The 20,913-nt window shown below is 32.2% G+C and overlaps 1 protein-coding gene and 1 non-coding gene across 3 annotated transcripts; one reads left to right on the top strand and one right to left on the bottom strand.

Annotated features, from left to right (window-relative positions):
* Nucleotides 1–9,614: 9,614 nt before the first annotated feature.
* On the bottom strand, nt 9,615–9,687 carry TRNAK-CUU (transfer RNA lysine (anticodon CUU)). Its single transcript has one exon. It is a non-coding gene; the product is annotated as a tRNA-Lys (tRNA).
* A 1,617-nt stretch (nt 9,688–11,304) lies between these two features.
* LOC100253221 (casein kinase 1-like protein HD16) lies at nt 11,305–19,321 on the top strand. 2 transcript variants are annotated; one of them, XM_059739487.1, is made up of 17 exons: nt 11,305–11,536; nt 11,673–12,104; nt 14,601–14,735; nt 14,823–14,896; nt 14,984–15,053; nt 15,174–15,229; nt 15,341–15,412; nt 16,265–16,359; nt 16,451–16,517; nt 16,641–16,770; nt 16,900–17,118; nt 17,243–17,385; nt 17,624–17,798; nt 17,974–18,064; nt 18,146–18,303; nt 18,389–18,577; nt 18,706–19,321. In XM_059739487.1, the coding sequence occupies exons 2-17, from the start codon at nt 11,724–11,726 to the stop codon at nt 18,763–18,765; spliced, it is 2,115 nt and encodes a 704-aa protein (XP_059595470.1). In that variant the 5' UTR covers nt 11,305–11,536; nt 11,673–11,723; the 3' UTR covers nt 18,766–19,321. The 2 variants fall into 2 exon arrangements, with proteins under 2 accessions (XP_059595470.1, XP_059595471.1); XM_059739488.1 differs by having other exon boundaries at nt 11,315–11,517.
* Nucleotides 19,322–20,913: the final 1,592 nt, after the last annotated feature.

Raw genomic sequence — 20,913 nt, 5'->3', positions numbered from 1 at the left:
TACTCAAAAGCAAAGTCACATCAAAATTATTGTTGTGCATGTAATTGTAGATGCATTTGGGCCTAGTGATTCCATAGATTTATAGTGGGTTTATCTTAATTGTTAGTGTTATTTTTTTATGAAAAAAAAAAAGTTAAAAAAAAGAGCTTTTCACGAAGTTTTGGTTGGTATTTGGACAGAGGGTTTTTTTTTTTTTAATATTGTGTAGTACATATATGGGTTATTTTAATAATTATTTTTAAAGTTTTAGCAAAAGTTTAATTTATATAAGAGAAATATTTTTAGTTAAATATTAAAAAAAAAACACAATGCTTTTTAAAGTGGTTTGCTTTATTTTTACATTGTGTTTTGAAATACTAATTTTCGCGTCAATATATATATATCATGTTTCTTAATATCACTTTTCACGTGCAACTTCAAATTCGTACATGAAAGGTAAATATATCAAAGACCGTAAATTCACCTATGACCTCCCATCAGATTATGATTTAATGCTATATTAAATTACCAATTTTTCTAATTACTTAAACCCGTAGGATTTAGATTCACTATATATATATATATATATATATCCTCAATAAAATCTTGAATGATTGATATGTCAAATGATGAATACATACATGCAATTATCCATGTACAAATTAAAACACGTACCCTCTTATAAAGTAGCATAAAATTCATCCCATTTAGATCATTCTCCATCCTATATTAATTTTCAGTGCCCTCCACTTTAGGGGCTATCTCTTTGGTACTAGGAATTTAAGAAAGCACAGATATTATAATGGGTCATAGACCCACAACTTCACATTTGAGAAAAGAATCATCCTATCTTTTGATGCTTAAGTGCCCCTTTTTGAGATTTGGGTTTTGTCGTATAACTTCACCAACTAGATTGTTGTTTCATCAATGCCCATAAGGAAAAGGAGGAAAAGGGTGCCCAAAATCAATGGCCTTGAAGTTGAACCACTTTCATAGAAAACTAGGTGCCCCTCTATGGGCACAAGTGCTCCTCTATGGGCACAAGTGCTTTCAAAAACCATGAGTTTGGAAGGCCACTTGGAGGTGGTGGAGCTGGTGGGCAAAGGAAAGCTTTGCAAAAAGTTGAATTTCTTTCAACCCAAGCTTTGTCCAAATCTCCACTAACAAAGGGTCTTATTATATAATAATTAAAAGTACATTTTTGCTTTCTATTAATCATTGATACGTGCCCTTATATGAAAGATTTAGATAGGTTTAAATCAACTTCATTCAGTGCCATTATTTTAATTTTGAAAAATCTATAAATTAGTAGAGGAGATGATCTTATTAGGGGACTTCATCCACTCATGGTTTACTATTATAGATATATGCTTTTTTGATCAAGGAAAGCATGCTTTTTGAAATTATGTAAGAAAACAAAATCGACAATCAAATCCATTTCTTACTTTAGACAAAAATCAAATTCGACGATCAAATCTATTTCTTGATTCAATAAAAGTTTAATGACATTGATGGAGTTCTAAATAAAAGGAAATATGTAAAAGATAAGTCTTATCATGCCTATTTTTAATCTTAGATGAAATGTACCATGTTCCTAGTCTTAGATGGAATGTATCCATCTATACCAATTTCTCTTTTTATACTTATAATATTATAATTTAAGGCTTTTGAAAAAGTATAATAATTTTTTAAAATATTTCTAAACTTTAAATTTATGTTTGAATCTTGAAAAATTATGAAAATAAAAATAAAAGAAAAGAAAGTAAAATAAAAAAAAAAATAGATATAAAGTTATTAATTTATTTTGATATATTATTTCAAAAAAAAAATCACTTATTTAACTTTTTTATGTAAATATTAAATAATTTAAAAACATATAAAATATTTAATAATTTTAATTATATTTGATTTTTTTTTCTTTCTCTTATACTTTTCAAAACCAAATATAACTTAAAGAAGTTCAGATAAAAGCCACTTTCAAAAGAAGCAATTTTTATTGAATTTTAAAACTTTCGATTGAATCATCTCTTCCAAAAATAACTTTAACTAATATATAAAAAAATTGTGGTAAATTTGAAATGATTCTAAAATGGTCATATTTTAATAATTATTTTAAAAAATGGTTTTTTTTTTTTTTTTTTTTTGTAAAAATCCCTTTAATTAGGTATTTGAAGACAAGCACGTCAAGGGTTGGTTTAAAATAAAGAAGTTAGGTTTGAAAGTAAACAAATGTAGTGCTAGATTCAACTATTTGAGTGATAAAGTGAGCTAAGAAAATGACCCCCAAAGAAAGTGGGTGGAGGGCTAATGGAGGGTAGTGCTCAATTATTGAGATCTCTCTCTCTCTCTCTTGTGTATATGCTCAGAAGGTACTTGTCATTGTTATTTTTGGCCCTTGAGGCTTCCTCCATTATTCTACACTTGGTAGTCAAAACTCATGTTGTCCACGAGCTTATGTTTTAGACCGTTTAATTTACGGCATGCCGACGGCCCAACGCCTACCGAAATACTTAGCGAGTAAGAAAGGAACGATGGATGATTCTTGAATGACGACTATATACCAAACTTAGGGTTATTAAAGTTTGATTACAAGATACCGTTGAGGTCATTTTATGATATGAATTTGGTATTAAACCCTATTTTTCATCAATGAAAATCAAACATGTGTAAAGGGTTTTGACTCTTTAGTTTAAATTATCGAACTAAGTTTTACTTCATTTATGATGTGGACTAATCCCAACCCTCTGAACTTATTATGTGGTTTTTTATTTTATTTTATTTTTTTTACTTTGAAAAATTTAAGATATATCTAAAAGTTGTTTTCAAAAAAAAAAAATTCTATTTCCAAAAACAAATAAATAGAAAAATAAAAGCTTATTTGCCGGTGTGATTTAAAAATAATTTTTTGTTTTTAAAAATAGAAAATTATTTTTAATATTTTTAATATTATTTGACCGCTGTTCTTTGAAAATAATTTTTAAAAATAAAGTGAAATGAAAAACAATTTTTAGAGAACAAATAGAAGTTGTTTTCATTAATTTTTGACAAGCAAAATGAAAACATGAACTCATTTGACCTTTTTTTAAAACTTGTTTATAAAAACTGTTTTCAAGTTAAAGAATAAAAAACAATTTTTAAAAATAAGTTTAAGAAAACATGGTTAATCAGACCCTAAGTTTAACGAGTTTTTAACAAAAAAAATACTTTTTTTATTCTTAAAAACATAACATATGTTCTCTTTAATGATATGTTTTATTTGTTTTCACTTATTTTATAAAAATTATTTTAGACTACATAATTATATAAATATAAGAAATAACTGAAAATAAAGTATTATAAGTAAAAATTATTATTTTTAAATATATAAAATATGTTAAATATTAACCAAAATCACACACGTATAAGAGTAGAAAATAAAATAAAAAAACACATGATTTTTAAAATAGTTTGATGATCAATGTGATTTTTATGTTTATGGGTGCACCAACTCTCAAAATTTACTAATCAAAGGAAAGAGAATGGGTATATGGTAAAACTCTCACTCTCCTTTCAATTGTAATCACACTCTTAAAATAAAAATTCTAAATCATAACAAGGCTACATATATAATATGGACAAACTAGTCATTCTTCATATAAAAATAATAAATAAATAAATAAATAAACACTCAAAGGGTCTCCTTCAACCTTGAAAACAGATCAGACAACTTGATCCTCAAAACCTTAACAAAGAACTCGACTTCCGACAACTTATACAAAATGCAATAAAACTAATTCAAGCTTATCAATCCAATATAAAAAACGTAAACAAGCTTTTATACATGACAACTTTTTTAAAAAACAGCTTTCAAATACTATTTTTTAAAATCGTTATCAAAAACACTTTCTAATCAAAGTAATAGTTATCATTTAAAAAACAAAAAGTTAGGGGAAGTGAAGCTAGCTTTCTCTTTTGCATACTTCAAACATTGTATTGCATGTTAAAAGAGTCTTTAGGGTTCATTTATACTTTATAGCCACTGAGAATATAGAGTTCTATATTTACACGTGGATTGCTGAAAAGAGCTGCCACTTTGGTTATTAATTAATTATTATAAGGAAAAAAAAGAATGGGACAAGAGAAGGCAAATTTGAATCAATCCGCCACCTCATCTGAATGATTAATATTTTATAATATATAAAAATAAAAATATTTAATTTTCAATAAAGTAGAATTTTTTTTTCTCATTCTTTATATTCATGCTGGCTTGGAATTATTAATTGGAATGGCAAAGTCAAGAAAATTGAATCTAATAAATAAATAAAATAAATATCATTAATATATTTTTATGGAATAAAATATTAGCTGATAATTGCCCTCCACTCAGGAAACTATAACCTTTTGTTACAAATAAATAAATAAATAAATAAACACAAATGTTAAAATAAGCCTCTGATCCACCCCACAAATTTTCTACCCTTCATGAAAGGGAAAGGGAAAGGGTAACCCAACACTTAAATCAATGGCTATCAAATAAAATTGATTTTTTTAATAAATATTCTTAATTTTAATTAAAATTAAAATAACAAAAACATTCATTTTCAGAACCTTTTTTTTCAAGAAATAATTTTTAAAAACATGTTTGATATGTTATTAGACATATTTTTTATATTTATTTTTTCATATTTATCAAAATACATTTTTAAATTCCAAAGAAATAGGTGATCTGTGTGGCCAAATTTGATTCCAAGGACCAAGAAGTGGGGAGCCGGTGTGCAAAAGGAAGCTTTAGAAAAAGTTGAACCTCTTTCATGCCAAGGCTTTCTCCAAATCTCCACTAACAACAGTCTTTGTCATGTATAAAAATAATTAAAGGTACACTTCTACTTTCCAAGCAGCCATATGTATAGCCTTACCCCCAAGCAAATTGTCATATATATTCATACATCAACTCATAGGGAGAAGGGTAAGGCATGTTTGGATACATTTTCAAAAATTAATCTTTGACAACATTTTTTGAATTTGAAAATGATTCCAAATTATTTTCTCAAATCGTTTAAGAATAGAATTATGATTGAAAACTCAAACATGAAAAATAAAGGTTTATTTGACAACTATTTTCGAAAATAGTTTTTTATTTTATGTTCGTAAAATAAAAAAATAAGATATTTAAAAAAAAATATTATTTTAGTTGTTTTTTATTATTTTCACTTGTTTTCTAAAAATCGATATAGAAAATAATTATATAAATATGTAAAATGATTAAAAATAAAATATTAGATATAAAACTTATTTTTTAAATATATTTAAAATATTAAAAACATTTAAAAAAATTATTTTTAAAAACTACTTTTCAGAATTGTTTTTGAATATAATTACCAAATAGGGTTTAATTTTCTTAATTTACTTTTCATTAAAGTACCACAGACTCATGTACAATACAAAAATTTTCAAAATGTTTTTCTTCTTTTTAGGTATTACTCAAAATATTATATCGTAAAAATTTATTTTCTATTTAAAATTGGCCAACTATGTTTTTTGAGTTAGAAAACCTTTTTTTTTTTTTTTTTTGGTTTTAAATAACAAAAGACTGTTTTTCTGAACAATTTTCGACCCGAGCTAAACAGTTTCCATCATTTAACCGGATTAGTTTTTGTTGAGAGAGAGAGAGATGGGTGAAAGGGTGAAGATATTTTCTTGTAGACTAAACTTACATGAATGTATATATTCATATGCATGTACCATGCATGCAATTTTGTAATGGAAGACAACTGTTCGTTTGTGAAATAGAAATTGGGTTTGGAAGTAAACAAAACATATTGCTGGATTCAGATCTTTCGAAAATTTAAACGCAGAAAATGACCTCAATGGAAGTTGGTGAAAAAGTGGATGACAGTAGTGCTCCATTATCGAACTCCCTCTGTATGCCATTTCCTCTTATTCTCACGTTTTTATTTGTTATTCATTTTTTTACTTTTTTTTTTTTTTTTTTTCAAATTTTCGTATTGGGTTTTGTTATAATATGTAACTCATATTGAGTGAAAGACTTATGGAGAAGAATAGACAAATACTGGAGTAGAGTGGAACGACGATATTTGTCATTCAAATTTGTATTTTTATTGTTAAGGGTGAACGATAGGTTGGGAGTATACGGGGTAATGCCCCCCAAGGTACGACTCAGGTATATTTTTGGAATTTCAATACCTAAGAATTAATATAAATACCTAACCCTAATTAAAATATAGTAAAGGTCTTTATCCCAGTTACCGTGGATGGAGGTAATTTGTCGAGTCATGTTAAATTTATGTGTTTTCTTTTATTTTTCTCTAATTTATTTATCAGGAATCGTTGCACGAAAATCAACATGTTCAAACCCTATAAATTTAAGTTTTAAAAAAAATTGGTAAATTTGATATGCTTTAAGAACTTGTTTGGTAGAAGGTCATGGGTTCCATCTCTCCTTAAGCATGTTTGCCTCTCGGTAATTTCTATAGGACTAAAACTTCTCATCTTCAATATCCAAATATAATCATCTATATATGATATGCTAAAGAAATCCTTTCTCACTGTCATTAAAAATGGTGAAAAAAACACCGTCCACTTTCGTCATTCAAACCAGTAGTGGACGCAAAGGAAAGCTTTCTGAGTCTTTAAAAAACCAATCCAAACAAGGCATAAACCCAGCTGCTAAACACCCATTAACATATGACAAGTGAGTTTTGTCCTTTAGATGATTTAATTTACAATGAAATATATCATTAACAAACAAGGCAGGATCTCAGCCATGGAAGGTCAACCATGTCGATCACATGCATTTTAGCTTATTGCAGGCCACCAAAAGTACTATATGTATAGGAGCTAGGATTCATTAGATTCGCAATTTGGACTAAGTTCAAAATAATAATGTGGCTTGCTTCTATGTTTGGTTTGCTGAAAAGCCAACTTTTCTTGTCTTTGTCTCAAGACTCTTGGCAACCAAACAGAAGATACCAAAAAAGGAGGAAAAAAAGTAGAAGAAAATGAAATATTTTAGGCTTTTCCTTTTGCTTTTGCCTTTTTGCCTTTGCCTTTGCCTTGAACCATTGTATTCAATGGTAAAGGGAATTTGGCGTGCATTTTTCTCATTGTTTATGAGAACAAGGAGTTGTTTACTAAAAGGGGTTACCACTTTGGTACTCATTCAAAGAATAAAAGATGGGTTTTAGAGTCGGCATTTTTGAATTCTACTTAGTCTTACGTTACCGCTAGGGCAATAATCCTAAAAAAATTTAAGACCGGGGATCAATTTATTTATTTATATTAAAAGAGTATGATATGGATATTGAAGTCAAATTCTACAAGTTTAATTTTTTAAGAAAATTAATAATTTATTATAAAATCAAAACTTGATTTGATGGGAGATCATATGTTAGAGTCACTTTTTCGTAATTTACTTTCAGACTTTAAGTTGTTTGATTTTTAATTTTTCATGACATATTATAAATTTTTTACTAAATAGAAAAAGTTAAAATGTTTAATTTTTTCTAAATAAAAAATAAAAAATTAATTTTTTTAATACTTAATAAAAATAAAATATTATAAAAATAAACAATCTTATACTTAACATTATTACTATTTAAATACTATTTAATTTTAAGTTACATTTAGAATTAAGTGACAAAAATGAACACCACAAGTCTTTATTATTTTTATAAGGGATCCTATTATTTTTTATTTTTTAAAAAGGAAAATATATTAAAATATTACTCTCTTTTTTTAGTAATTATTGACAATCATATCTTACAATCTTGTAATTATGCATCTAACAATCTCATAGGAATTTATGTATGAAAATAAATAAAATATAGATGATAATAATTTATGACACATGCAAATACTTTTGTTTCATCATTATAACCCAATGAAAACTTTTATTTAATAAGAGAATTAAATCATATCATATTCTTATTATTAAAATAGGATTTGAGTATTTTATAAATATTTAAACCAAAGAGAAGGGTGTGTCGATTTTTATTTTTATTTATTTTTTAAATTTTTTTAATTTTTTTAATTTATGGTATCATATTTTTAATTATGATTAATTATTTATTGTTCATAATTCTTAAACTAATTTATTGACAGCTAGGGAGAAGGAAATTATGTAGTTATTTTTATTTTTGGTTTCCTTCTCTATGAGATCTAAAGGGGGAGAAATAGAAAAAGACAGCAACTACATATTGGGCTTTTATAAATTTAGGGGAATTTGAATAAGAAAGCCCACGTCCTCCTGGCCCAGATAAGGAAACTAACTATACGGTGGGGTTGAAAACTAATAATCCCCCCTATGAACTTATGGGAATCAAAGGATTTTGGGCCTTGAAAAGAGGCCCATGAAAGCAAATGTTCTGATTTGAAAAAATTTGGACTTCGCCTAATAGGCGATTGTGGGCAAAAGACACCACAAGCTATTTGGATATTCATAACTTATCAAAATAAAAAATTTTGGGCCTCTTACGCTCTAGTGACTGAATTAGATAGGCTTGGATGTTCTTAACTTATTAAACCAAAAAGATTTTGGACATCTTTTTAGAGTTTCTATGAAGAACAAAAAAGGGCCCATGAATAAAGAAGAACAAAAAAGGGCCCATGACTATGGAAGATTTGAAAAATTTTAGGCCTCACTTATTAGGAAGGGGAAAGCAAACCAATGGAACCAATTAACAATTACACGCCCACCGTGGGACTCAAACATATGATCACAAGGTTACAAGCCTTGCTCTTTACCAGCTAAGCTAGACGGGCTTGGATATTCTTAACTTATTGAACCAAAAGATTTTAGGTCTCTTACACTCTATTGATTGAATTAAATAGGTTTGGATGTTCTAACTTGTTGAACCAAAAGATTTTGAACCTCTTTTTAGAATTTCTGTGAAAAGAAAGCGTGACACCAGATAACAATTACACGCTCACTGTGGGGCTCGAACCCAGGATCACAAGGTTAAAAGCCTTATGCTCTACGAACTAAACTAGACAGGTTTGGATAGTCTTGTTTTATTTAACTAAAAGATTTTGGGCCTCTTACGCTCTATTAATTGAATTAGATGGGCTTGACTGTTTTTAACTTATTGAATCAAAAGATTTTGGATCTCTTTTTAGAGTTTCTATGAAACTCACATAAACAAAGGCCCATGAGTATGAAAGATATGAAAAAAAATTGGTTTTATCTATTAGAAAACATAATTACAATTACTCACCCACGGTGGGGCTTAAACCCATGATCTCAAGGTTAAGAGCCTTGTGCTCTACTGACTAAGCTAGACGGGCTTGAACATCTTTAACTTATTGAATTGTTTTCATGAAACTCATCTAACCAATGGTTGATTACATGTTGGGCCTAGGAAAAGGCCCATGAGTATAAAAAAATTGAACAAATACACGTCCATGAATTAGATGGGCTTGAATGTCCTTAACTTATTGAACCAAAAGTTTTTGGACCTCTTTTTAGAGTTTCTATGAAACTCACATAAACAAAGGCCCATGAATGAGGAAAACAAAAAAAGGCCCACGAGTATGGAATATATGAAAGCTCAAATGTAACGCTCTACTGACTAAGCTAGGGTTGATTACATGTTGGGCCTAAGGAAAGGCCTGTAGGTAAAAAATAGATAAACAAATCACGCCCACCGTGGGGCTCAAACCCACGACCACAAGGTTAAGAGCCTTGCGCTCTACCAACTGAGCTAGACGGGCTTGTATGCTCACATTTTGCAGATTTTTAAGTTTTATAATTTTTTATGGGACAACTCTTTGTCATTTTAAAGCTTACCCAATGACTTAGTATGGTTTGGATACACATTTTTTTTTTCCAGTTCTTTTTAAAATAATTTTTTTATATTATAGTAAAATATCTTATTTTAAAAAAATATGGATTTATCTTATGTTTTCAAAAATCACTTTTAAAACTTGTAAATTTTGAAATAATATTTTTCTTTTAAATTATCAAATTTTCAACATAAAGCCTCCAAGAATTATTTATTCACGTACTGTTTCTTAAGGAGCACATTTTCAATGATCCACTATAAGTACCAAACAATTAAATAAAAGTTTATATGTACAATTAAATATAAAATAAAATAAAAAATGAAAATTGAAACAAGTCATTGAGTTACAATGACAATGACAATCAAACAAATCCGATAAAAAATAAGAAATGTATCCAAATTATACCTTAATAAATAAATTAAATTACCAATTCTTAAAATTAATTATAAAAAAAATTAAATGCATTATATTAAAAAATTTGCCTATTTTAGATTTTTTTGTCATAAAATAGGATCGGTGGATTTCATATTTTAGACTTTTTTCGCCCGTTAGGTAGAATACCCTATAGCTAATTTATGAAAAAAATTCTTAAAAAGGTGTACTTGTGAAATTATCAATAAATTTGCGATAAAATTTAGAACTTTTCACATTTTTCATGTAAATCATTTATTGAAAAAAAAATGAATTTATACTAAAATTGTTTTTTAAGAGATATTTTTAAAATTTTATAAAATTGAATTTATATTAAACGTATCTTTTAAAAAAACAATTTTCAATGTGACGTAAATTGTTGTAAATTTGAAAATATTTTTTAATATACAATATTTTAAAAGAAATTAATTTAAAATTAATTGTAATTTATCAAATATCTGTTAAATGTATAATATATATATATATATATATATATATATATATATAACCTATAATAAATACTTTAGATTTTATAATTAATTGAGTGGATATTTTTACACTCACTAAATGAGACTCAATATCTAAGAGAATCAAAATGGATCATATTAAATTTTTTTTATTTAATTGAAGAGGATTGTTTTGATAAGAAAAAATAATCCTAGTTTTTGTGAAACGGTCCAGGGGTCAAATGCCCTTCATTTTACGCGAAATTACAATGGAGGTAAGGTATAAACGTCGGAGAACTGATTATTTGATGGGCACATTTGTAAAACTGAATTAGTGGGCCGGACTGTTACGGCTACGCCCAGCCCATTAACGTAAAGCAGTGGGCCCGAAACTCCATCAACCACAGATTAATCCAACGGCTGGAAGCTACAGAAAACGTTTCCGTTACGCAGTGGCACTTGTACACTGGAGTACTACTGCGTGTCAAAAATGTCAGTAGCGCAACAACCCCAGTGCGGGGGTCCTCTTCGGTAATTTCATCTGCAATTCCCTCTTATCTGATTTCCCCACCACCGTATACAACGCCCAAATCCTCACCGTCCATACTTCCGCTTGGACGTCGGATATTTACCCACGTGTAGACAGACAATTTTCTTTCTAGTTTTCCCAACAATAATATAAATGGAAATCATTTGCCCCTTTTCTCTATCGCTGTGAGAGTAGTCGAAGCCCCCCCCCTCGCTCTTTCTCTCTCTATTACATTTTTCTGTCTCTCTCTAAAGATCCCTAAAACATCGTCGATCTTCGGAACCCTAATTTCGCTGTAGCGATATCACATTCTTCGATTTCGGTGAGGTTTGGTGGATTTCTGTGATCAGAGTCTGCGGAGGAGGACGTCAGGTTTGGGGCATTTGAAACGGTGACGATTTTAGTGTTGAATTTCGTCTGATTGTTGTGATACATTTGTTATTGTTATCCGCGTGATTCTGATAGTGTTTTTTGGCTGATCTGTGGCGGTGATGGTGGTGTTGGTGGCGATGGTGTTGGAAATGAAGGTCGAAAGAGGAAAAAACTGGGTTTTGAGGATGAGATTTGAAGGATGAACGATGCCTGTACTGCGTAGTGGAGTGCGCAGGGGTCGGCCAGCAGGAGCAGCGAACCAGCAGGAGCAGCGGGAGGCGAATCCGATTGAAGGTGAGGCGATTGCGACGAGGACACGGCGGCGGCGAGCGGCAGCAGAGGCGCCGAAAAACAGGCAGCAGCCGGCGATCGATGAGAACTTAGTCGCGGCAGGGGCGGCGGCACAAGTGCGGGGGAAGGAGGAGGACGGTAGGCGCTTGGACGAAGCTCGTGTTGGTGGTGCCGGTGGGGCCCAGAACGACGAGGTAGGGAAAAAGAAAATGGACGATTTCGATAGTGGGGGTCGGAGCGCAGAGAAGGCACATGTCGGTGAAGATGAGGGAAGCACTGCTCCCCTTCCCGAGAAGGTCTGGTCTTTACTTTTGTTTTTGTTCTTGTTTTGGTTATTTTTTATTGTTTTTGTTTGAGTTGTGTTTAGTTGATCGGAGATGATGTTTGATTGTATAGCTGGCGAATTACATTTACTCTTTCATAAACTGCATTTTGGATTTTCCATGAAGTAGAGGAAGTGGAATTCTGAGGATTTTTGGGGTTCAATTCTAGGATTACATGAAACGGAGGATATGTACTTTTGTTACTGCAGATGATGTTCTAAATTTTATAATGCTGCATAATTTGGTGTTTTTAGTGGTGAACACTTGCATATGGTGCTCTAAATTTTATAACGTTTTATGTTTGGTATTTTTTTGTGGTGAAAGCTCGAGGGTAGGGAAGGACTTACCTTGTTCTGATATGTTTTATGAGGGAAACCTTTGCACTGGGTCTTATTGCTTTTTCTGATATTATGTTTGAAACTGCAAATGGGTGTTCTAGACGTGCATGACATTGGTGTTTTTAGTAGTGATTGCCAGATGACTCAGAAGGACTTACCTTCTTCCAATATTTTTTTGGAGGACATTTTTGCATTGGGTTTTGATTGTCTTTTCTTATTGTTGTATAATTCACCTCTGGTTTGTTGTCTTTTGTTTTTCTAATATGGGGGTTCAACTATTGAAATGAGGAAATTTTCCAGAATTTTAAGTTAGATACTTATGTAAGAAGGTAATTATTATTATCTTTAGTTGTTTTCTCTTTTCTTTTCTATTTTTTTTGGAACAATCTATATATGTGTGTGTGTGTACCCTATTGAAAATATACAAGGTTCTGGTGCTGAATGACCCTTTTAGTAATTTAATTTTTTTTTTTGGAGTTCTTATGGGGACCTAGATTTTTTTCTTAGTCACACCTATCTTATATTGGGAGTTCTTTGCTATGAAAATGAACAGTTTTGACATTTTGCTGAATTGCTATTCGTTCACAAAGAAATTATCAATATGATAGGCAAGAGAGAAAAAGTGCTGAATACACTATGGACTTGTTTTGGTAGCAGAAATGAAAATGATGCATCTAGAGATGTTAACGCCTTTAGAATAAAAATAATGAACATATTCATTTTTGGATGGTTTTCTATTGTCAACATGTTTGGAATTTTGAAAACATGGAAACTGATAATTTGATGAATGATCTTTTTAATGAAATATTCTGGAAATAGTCTTTGAAAACATGTTGCCAGACATGGTTAGTGTGTTCTTTCATATTTTCCATTTTCAGGAACAGAAAGCAGTTCTTGTTTGTGCCATGAGACAGGCACTATGTTTTCTTTATGTGCTGGTTTTCCTTTCTTCTGCTCATTATTAGTTCAATATGTGCTTCATTTGTGTTTAGAGTTTTTTTGGCTGTTTTAAAGTATAATTCTTGTCTGCCAGAAATTTTTTACATTGCCGCGTGGCTTGCCACGCGGCCTTTTTTTTATTTAATTATTTTTTTGAACTCGCATTCAGGGGATGCGAGTTCAGGTTGCACATCAAATTGCATTTTAAAGAAAAAAGAATTTTAACCGCATTCTATAGATGCGGTTCTGACATTTAAAGAAGCTGGAGGACTCATGTCTCTTGCTAGCTTTAGTAATTTCATCTTCTTTTTCAAGCTGAATGTAATGCACGCAATGGTAAAAGTGGTTTTGTAGTAATTAATAGCAAAATTCATCTCTTCTTCATGTCTCTCCTTTGCCTTGTCTCCTTTATTAACTGTATCTGATTTGCAACTTTAGCTGTCAAAGCGTCATTCTCCTCCAAGTCTTTACTATCCTCTCCTGGTACCTTAATTATAGATAAATCATAAGTGTAGTTGAAGTTTCCATCAAGAGGTCTCAGAGTGCAAGTTTGAATTTTTCATACAATTCCTAAAAAGTTTTGGAAGTGGACGCCAAGATTCATTAAAATATGTTGTTGATTCAGGTAACTTAAAACCATTTTGCTTTGGAAACACATATGGGTTAACCAGGCAGTTGTAGGCTTAAGCGAATCTACTTTTTTTTATTACCTAGACTTTTGGCAGCATGTTCACTGGCCTCACACCTTGGGCTTGTTTGTTATTTCTTTTTTGGCACAATGTTAATTAGTATTTGCATTGTACTAATAAACTATATTTATCTTATCAATTAGGTTTGCCAATAAGGGGAGGGTTTTCTTGTTTTTTTCTTGGAGTGCACATGTATGCTTCCTGTGTACTTGGTGTAGCCTTTTTTTGACTCTTTTATCCATATTGCTCTTTTGCCTATCAAAAAAAAAAAAAAAAAAAAAAGAAATTTATCTTATTAATTAATGAGAATGGCTTGGGTTTACTTTATGGTCATTCATTTTATATTTTGTTAAATATTCATAAAAAGCGACTCATGATCTTTGTTTTGCTGATAGCAACCTATCAAATGATGTATGCTAAGAGTTCTGTAGCTGCGAATATGTTGCCTTATTTTCATTGCATCTCCACACAATGTATTTAAGCCCTTGTCTTCTGGACTACAGGTTCAGGTTGGAGGATCCCCGTTGTATAGGATGGAAAGGAAGTTGGGAAAGGGAGGATTTGGGCAAGTGTATGTTGGCCGTCGTGTGTCTCCTATAAATCCAAGTGACCGAACTACTGGCCCTGGGGCTCTGGAGGTATATTTTGGTTTTATTTTTTGATTATTGTGTTGATCTGTTTCTTTTCTTTTTTTCTGAAACATATCTATCTCCTATTGATTTTAGGTGGCCCTGAAATTTGAACACAGAAGTAGCAAGGGCTGTAATTATGGGCCACCATACGAGTGGCAAGTGTACAAGTATGGTTCTGTTATTCCTACTCTCATGATTTTTGGATTTTCATAATATGCGTGAAACTTTTTTCATTTGTTGATATAATTGAACAGCACTTTGGGTGGAAGTCATGGTGTACCGAGAGTCCACTTTAAGGGTCGACAGGGAGACTACTATGTCATGGTATGCTATCATTTGCTGTCTTGTTGGTTATGAATTTATGGTGGTCAACTGTGGAGTTTCTTTAGTCTGTTTCTCCTTAATTTAGAATGTCTGTGTGATAGAAAACCTGAATGGTTGCAGGTTATGGACATGCTTGGACCAAGCTTGTGGGATGTTTGGAATAATAACTCTCACACGTGAGTGAGATGAAAATATGATTTATTATTTTTTATATGCTACAAATGGTTCTGTTGCTTTTACCATTTTGTGCTTGTATTTGCCTAATGAAGATATTTGCTTAATTCCAGTATGTCCATTGAAATGGTTGCATGCATTGCTATTGAAGCAATATCCATATTGGAGAAGATGCACTCCAGAGGGTAAGAATTTTCTGCCACAAACCACAAATTTTGTTTCCTTCTTGTTTTTTTTTTTTTCCTTTTTTCTTTTGCGTTTTATTTTAATAATATGAAGGATCTTATTTTGGAAATGTTGAGGTGTGTTGTTCTTTCTGCATAGTTTTTCATGTCATTTGGAAGGTTCACTTTCTGCCATGTTCAAGGGCGGAAATACTTGATGTGTGGCTTCTCCTCAGTCCAATTACTCCCATTTGAAATTTTTGGGCTTTAATAGCATTAGATAGTTTTGGGCTAAGCAAAAGCTTTCTATAAATGTATAGGAACTCAAGGTAAAACTTGCTTGGGAAACTAATGGGAGATGCTTTTGTATGTGAATCTCTATTTTCTTAATTTCTTTTTATATTCCATTAAGTTTACTTTCCATGCTTTTTCCTAAGGTTTTATGTAGTTGTTTCCCTGCTTCACATTACTGTATTCTTCTATACCATGTTTTCTTCTTCTGTTTCCCATGCTGTAGACTGCTTCTGCCTTCTATACCGATGCTATGATTTTACCTATAAAGGAAGTAATGGGAGGATGAGATCTTTCTTTTTTCTATGCTGTTGCTGCCCTTCCATAGGACATTTTCCTTGTGTGTGGCATTGGAAAAAAGGCATCATTTGGAAGATCTGGTGGAACAATTTGGTTTGTTTATATAAATTTCTATTTGAGGAATCCTATAAGACTTGCTCGTAAGTCTACCTGTCACCTAAATGGCTGCTTAGATTTTGACTATCCTGCAAATGCATTATTTCCTCTGTTCAGATGCAATCTAGTGTTTTGAGATCTTTGAAATATATTGCCCTTATATTGGATGATCACAACTTTTGGCAGGTATGTGCATGGTGATGTCAAGCCTGAAAACTTCCTGCTTGGTCCTCCGGGAACGGCTGATGAGAAAAAATTATTTCTTGTTGATCTTGGGCTAGGTATTGCACTTCATAGTATTTGTTATTTTAAACATTTATCCTATAACAGCATTGAGCATCTCATCATTTTGTACCTATTTTGAACTGTTAGCCACCCGATGGCGGGAAACCACAACTGGTCTTCATGTCGACTATGACCAAAGGCCAGATGTTTTTAGGTACAATCATTGACAATTTCTTGTTTTATAAATATTTATGTACTTTCCTTCTACCCTGTTTCTTTATTATATTTGCATATTAAAACCTCCTACTTCTGACTCATTAGAATAATGGTCTTATAGGGGAACTGTGCGATATGCTAGTGTGCACGCTCATTTGGGGAGAACTGGCAGTAGGAGAGATGATTTGGAATCTCTTGCTTACACTCTTATTTTCCTCCTCCGTGGTCGTCTACCTTGGCAAGGTTATCAGGTTGGCTCCATTCGAAGTTCCGATAAAATTTGTTCCTTCTCTTCAATTTGAAGTTCCGATAAAATTTGTTCCTTGTCTTCCTTTCAAGTTTTTGACTTGATTTTTTTGTTCTTAAAATCCCATATATAGGGAGAGAACAAGGGGTTCCTTGTTTGCAAGAAGAAGATGGCAACATCTCCGGAAGCTCTGTGTTGCTTCTGTCCAATGCCTTTCAGACAGTTTGTTGAATATGTGGTGAATTTGAAGTTTGATGAAGAACCTAATTATGCAAAATATATTTCCCTCTTTGATGGGATTGTAGGTCCAAACCCAGATATCAGGCCAATTAACACAGATGGTGCTCAGAAGGTAACTACTATGCTCTTGCTTCTAGGCCGTGTGATGGTTCATTATTGAGCTGGAGTTCTTATTTGTTTATTGTTTAACAGACTTTCTGAATGGAGATCTAATTTATACTCTTTTTCTTGTGAAGCTTATCTATCAGGTTGGTCATAAGAGAGGCCGGTTGACTATAGAAGAAGAGGAAGATGAGCAGCCGAAGAAGAAGGTCCGTATGGGGATGCCTGCAACACAATGGATTAGTGTTTACAATGCTCGTCGACCTATGAAACAGAGGTATATTAATGTTGGTCATTCATCATGCCATACCTGGAGGATGTTGTGGGACTGTGAAACTATTTTGGCTTTCTTGCTTTGTGCCCCTATTGTCTTTCCTTGTTCTGTTTTGTATCTTTATCTGTTGTGCGTTTTTTTCCATAGCTTCACTTCCCTTGTTCCAAAGAAAACAATTTTTTTTTTTTTTTGAAAATTAAGTGGAAAGGATAAAAAGTTTGTTGTTGCCATGCTGCTGTAGGTATCACTATAATGTGGCAGATGCGAGACTTGCCCAACATATCGACAAGGGCAATGAAGATGGCTTATTTATCAGCAGTGTAGCGTCTTGTCAAAATTTGTGGGCGCTAATTATGGATGCAGGCACTGGTTTTACTGCACAAGTTTATGAGCTTTCACCCTATTTTCTTCACAAGGTGCGTCTCATTTCTTTTGTTTAACCCATGGCATACATATTTATCTTTACATGTGTCATGCAATTAAATTTCATCAGTATGATCGAGGCATATTACAAGGCTACTTCTTTCAGCTTACTGTTATACATTTAATTTTAACAAGTGATCAATTAATCTTTTTTTGTTCTGTCTATAGGAATGGATAATGGAACAGTGGGAGAAAAACTTCTATATCAGTGCAATAGCAGGAGCTACTAATGGGAGCTCACTAGTTGTAATGTCTAAGGGTTAGTCTAACATATTTGGCTGATGGATTTCTATGACAAAATTTATCTATATTTTGCTTGACTTCATTTCATTGACTCCAGGTACACAATACTTGCAACAGTCTTACAAAGTTAGTGATTCATTTCCCTTCAAGTGGATAAATAAAAAATGGAGGGAGGGTTTCTATGTCACCTCTATGGCCACCTCAGGGAGTAGATGGGGGGTTGTTATGTCTCGTGGTGCAGGATTTTCAGAACAGGTTATCTGGATTTTACTATGTTCTCCTAATTTGTTATATGGCTCCTAAGCCTTTATTCTTCACTGATTCTGTTGATTAATTTCAGGTTGTTGAGCTGGATTTTCTTTACCCTAGCGAAGGTATTCATCGACGGTGGGATAATGGTTTCCGTATTACAGCAACTGCAGCAACTTGGGATCAGGCTGCTTTTGTTCTTAGTGTTCCGAGAAGAAAACCTGTAGATGAAACACAGGAGACACTTCGAACTTCAGCATTTCCTAGTACACATGTTAAGGTGGTTTTTTTTTTTTTAATATATTGTTCCCAGATTCTGATAAAAAGAATATTGTAGTTCCTAGATTTTGTCTGGTTACTGAATTCTTCTTTCTTCAATTCTGAAATTATTTGGATGATTCTTTGCAGGAGAAATGGGCAAAAAATCTCTATATTGCGTCCGTTTGTTATGGCCGTACAGTTTCATGAGTTGCCTAACATTTTCTTGAGGTGTTCCCTGACACCATTGAAGATGCTGTCAGCTCTACTCATTTGGGGACCTGGTGGGAAGCCTAAAACCCCGGTTTTCTGAAGTGGCATGCTGGCTTAAGAGAAATTTTGATGAGAAAAAACCTTAATTAATTGTAAGCAAAAGTATAGAAGCTGTTAGTAAGATCTCATGTTGTGTCTGTCAGTCATGTTGAAATTCCTTTTGCTAATGTCCATTATGGACCAAAGCCCAAAGGAATGGTGGCTGTCTTTACTTATTTCTGTTAAGTTTGTATAGTTTTGAACATTAAGGACTTGTTGAGGGACATCGTCCATGTCATGTTTTTGTTTTTTCTAGTGTCTGTACTATGACATGGCATTGGACTGGTAACTGGATCATTGATGTTGCTCTGTGTGGTTCATGCCCCCTTTTACCACCCTTGTTTTTTTTTTTTCCTTTTATGTCCTTGAATCAGATACCTGAAAACTTTAATGTTCCTTAGTTGGAGTTATTTAATACAATCAGATGCAACGGCTGTTGTTGTATTCTACCTTACTGATTTTACAGCGATTTAATGATTTTAATTTGGTTTTCTTTCCGTTTGGTGTGCATGCACATTTTGAGAGATTGTTTAGTGCTTAAGTACAGTGCCTTTTGTTGCTCTATGCCCTATGCATGTCAATGAACTCATGAGCACTCAACTTGCATGATAAGGAGTGAAATTAAGTTGTGGCCTTGTATCCTATTACCACTTTCAAGACAGCTTTGATGCACGATTGGTTGGTGGAATCTAACTGAGTAATTTTGTTACCTTGCTCATTTTATTTTGGGTTTCTGGTGCTTGAAAAAATTGTTGGCTTATTTGTAAAATTGAATTGCAACTTGCTTGTTTGGAGCATGGATTGAATGGAACGCTATTCTTGAAATATGGGTTCTGAAATGTGTTGTCACCTACAATAATGCATGCTTTCGAGGCCTTAAGGTTTGCCTTATACCCCTTCTGATCAAACTGGTAGGTTTGTCCACTGGTATTATTATATTGTGTGATTCGTTTTGATATGTTTGGGATGTAAATGATTATTCTTTTTGTGGACTAATCTCATTGACTTTTGTTTGATTATCTTAGACAAGGTATCGGATCTCACAGATGGTTGCTCACTTGAAAAAATTGTTGGCTTATTTGTAAAATTGAACTGCAACATGCTTGTTTGGAGCATGAATTGAGTGGAATACTATTCTTGAAATATGGGTTCTGAAATGTGTTGTCACCTACAATAATGCATGCTTTTGAGACCTTAAGGTTTGCCTTACCCCTTCTGATCAAACTGGTAGGTTTGTCCACTGGTATTATTATATTGTGTGATTCGTTTTGATATGTTTGGGGTGTAAATGATTATTCTTTTTGTGGACTAATCTCATTGACTTTTGTTTGATTATCTTAGACAAGGTATCGGATCTCACAGATGGTTGCTAAAGTTTTGAATGTATATATTTTGCATTGACGATGATCTACCTGGAACTGGATTACTCCTTGTGGTGAGTCTGCCAACTATGATTTGGAGCCTATAAATTCTACTGTGAAAATTATGTATCATTCTTGTTCTTTGCCTTACATAAGTTGTAATTGCAGTTGTATCACTTTTAATTCCTGGTGTAGAAACCAGTTGTTCATAGTTTGGCCTCTCTCTTCTTTGTTTTCATTTATTTGTTTTCTTTGGTGGCTTGCTTGGATGTTTTCCCGTATATTTGCCAGTATTTTATACAGATCTTAAATAGTGAGGTCTTAGGTGGTGTTTGCCTTATTCTCCATCATAGGGAACAACTTTAATTGCTTTGATGTTTCTTCTATGTTACCATTGAAGACATAAAATCTTAAATGGCAAGGTTCAATTGGTTTTTCCCCATTTTCTACTTTCATATGCGATAGTTTCAACTGTTAATGTGTTTTTTCTATGTATGCTCCTTTCTGCGGTTTATTTGCATGCCCTTTTGTGGTATAGTTCCTCCAGTGAACCAAACCAATCTCTAAAGAAGAAAATGTGCCATTTCTTCTGATTGGGTTAAGATTAATTAATTGTTTTAATTAAAATTTATACTTTGTGTGAAATGTTCACCTGCGAGTTATATTTATATTAGTAGTTAGAGGT

This window comes from Vitis vinifera, chromosome 9 (genome assembly GCF_030704535.1).
Source record: "Vitis vinifera cultivar Pinot Noir 40024 chromosome 9, ASM3070453v1".
Taxonomy (NCBI): Eukaryota; Viridiplantae; Streptophyta; class Magnoliopsida; order Vitales; family Vitaceae; genus Vitis; species Vitis vinifera.
Note: the sequence above shows the minus strand (reverse complement) of the source record. Positions and strands in the feature narration are given on the sequence as shown.

What these genes read in the sequence shown, in the direction of transcription:
- LOC100253221 (XM_059739487.1), top strand. Translation starts at nt 11,724, where the DNA reads ATGCCTGTACTGCGTAGTGGAGTGCGCAGGGGTCGGCCAGCAGGAGCA. An exon ending in TACCTTGGCAAGGTTATCAG is followed by an intron (nt 16,771 to 16,899) that starts GTTGGCTCCATT and finishes TCCCATATATAG; the next exon opens with GGAGAGAACAAGGGGTTCCT. An exon ending in ACTAGTTGTAATGTCTAAGG is followed by an intron (nt 18,065 to 18,145) that starts GTTAGTCTAACA and finishes CATTGACTCCAG; the next exon opens with GTACACAATACTTGCAACAG.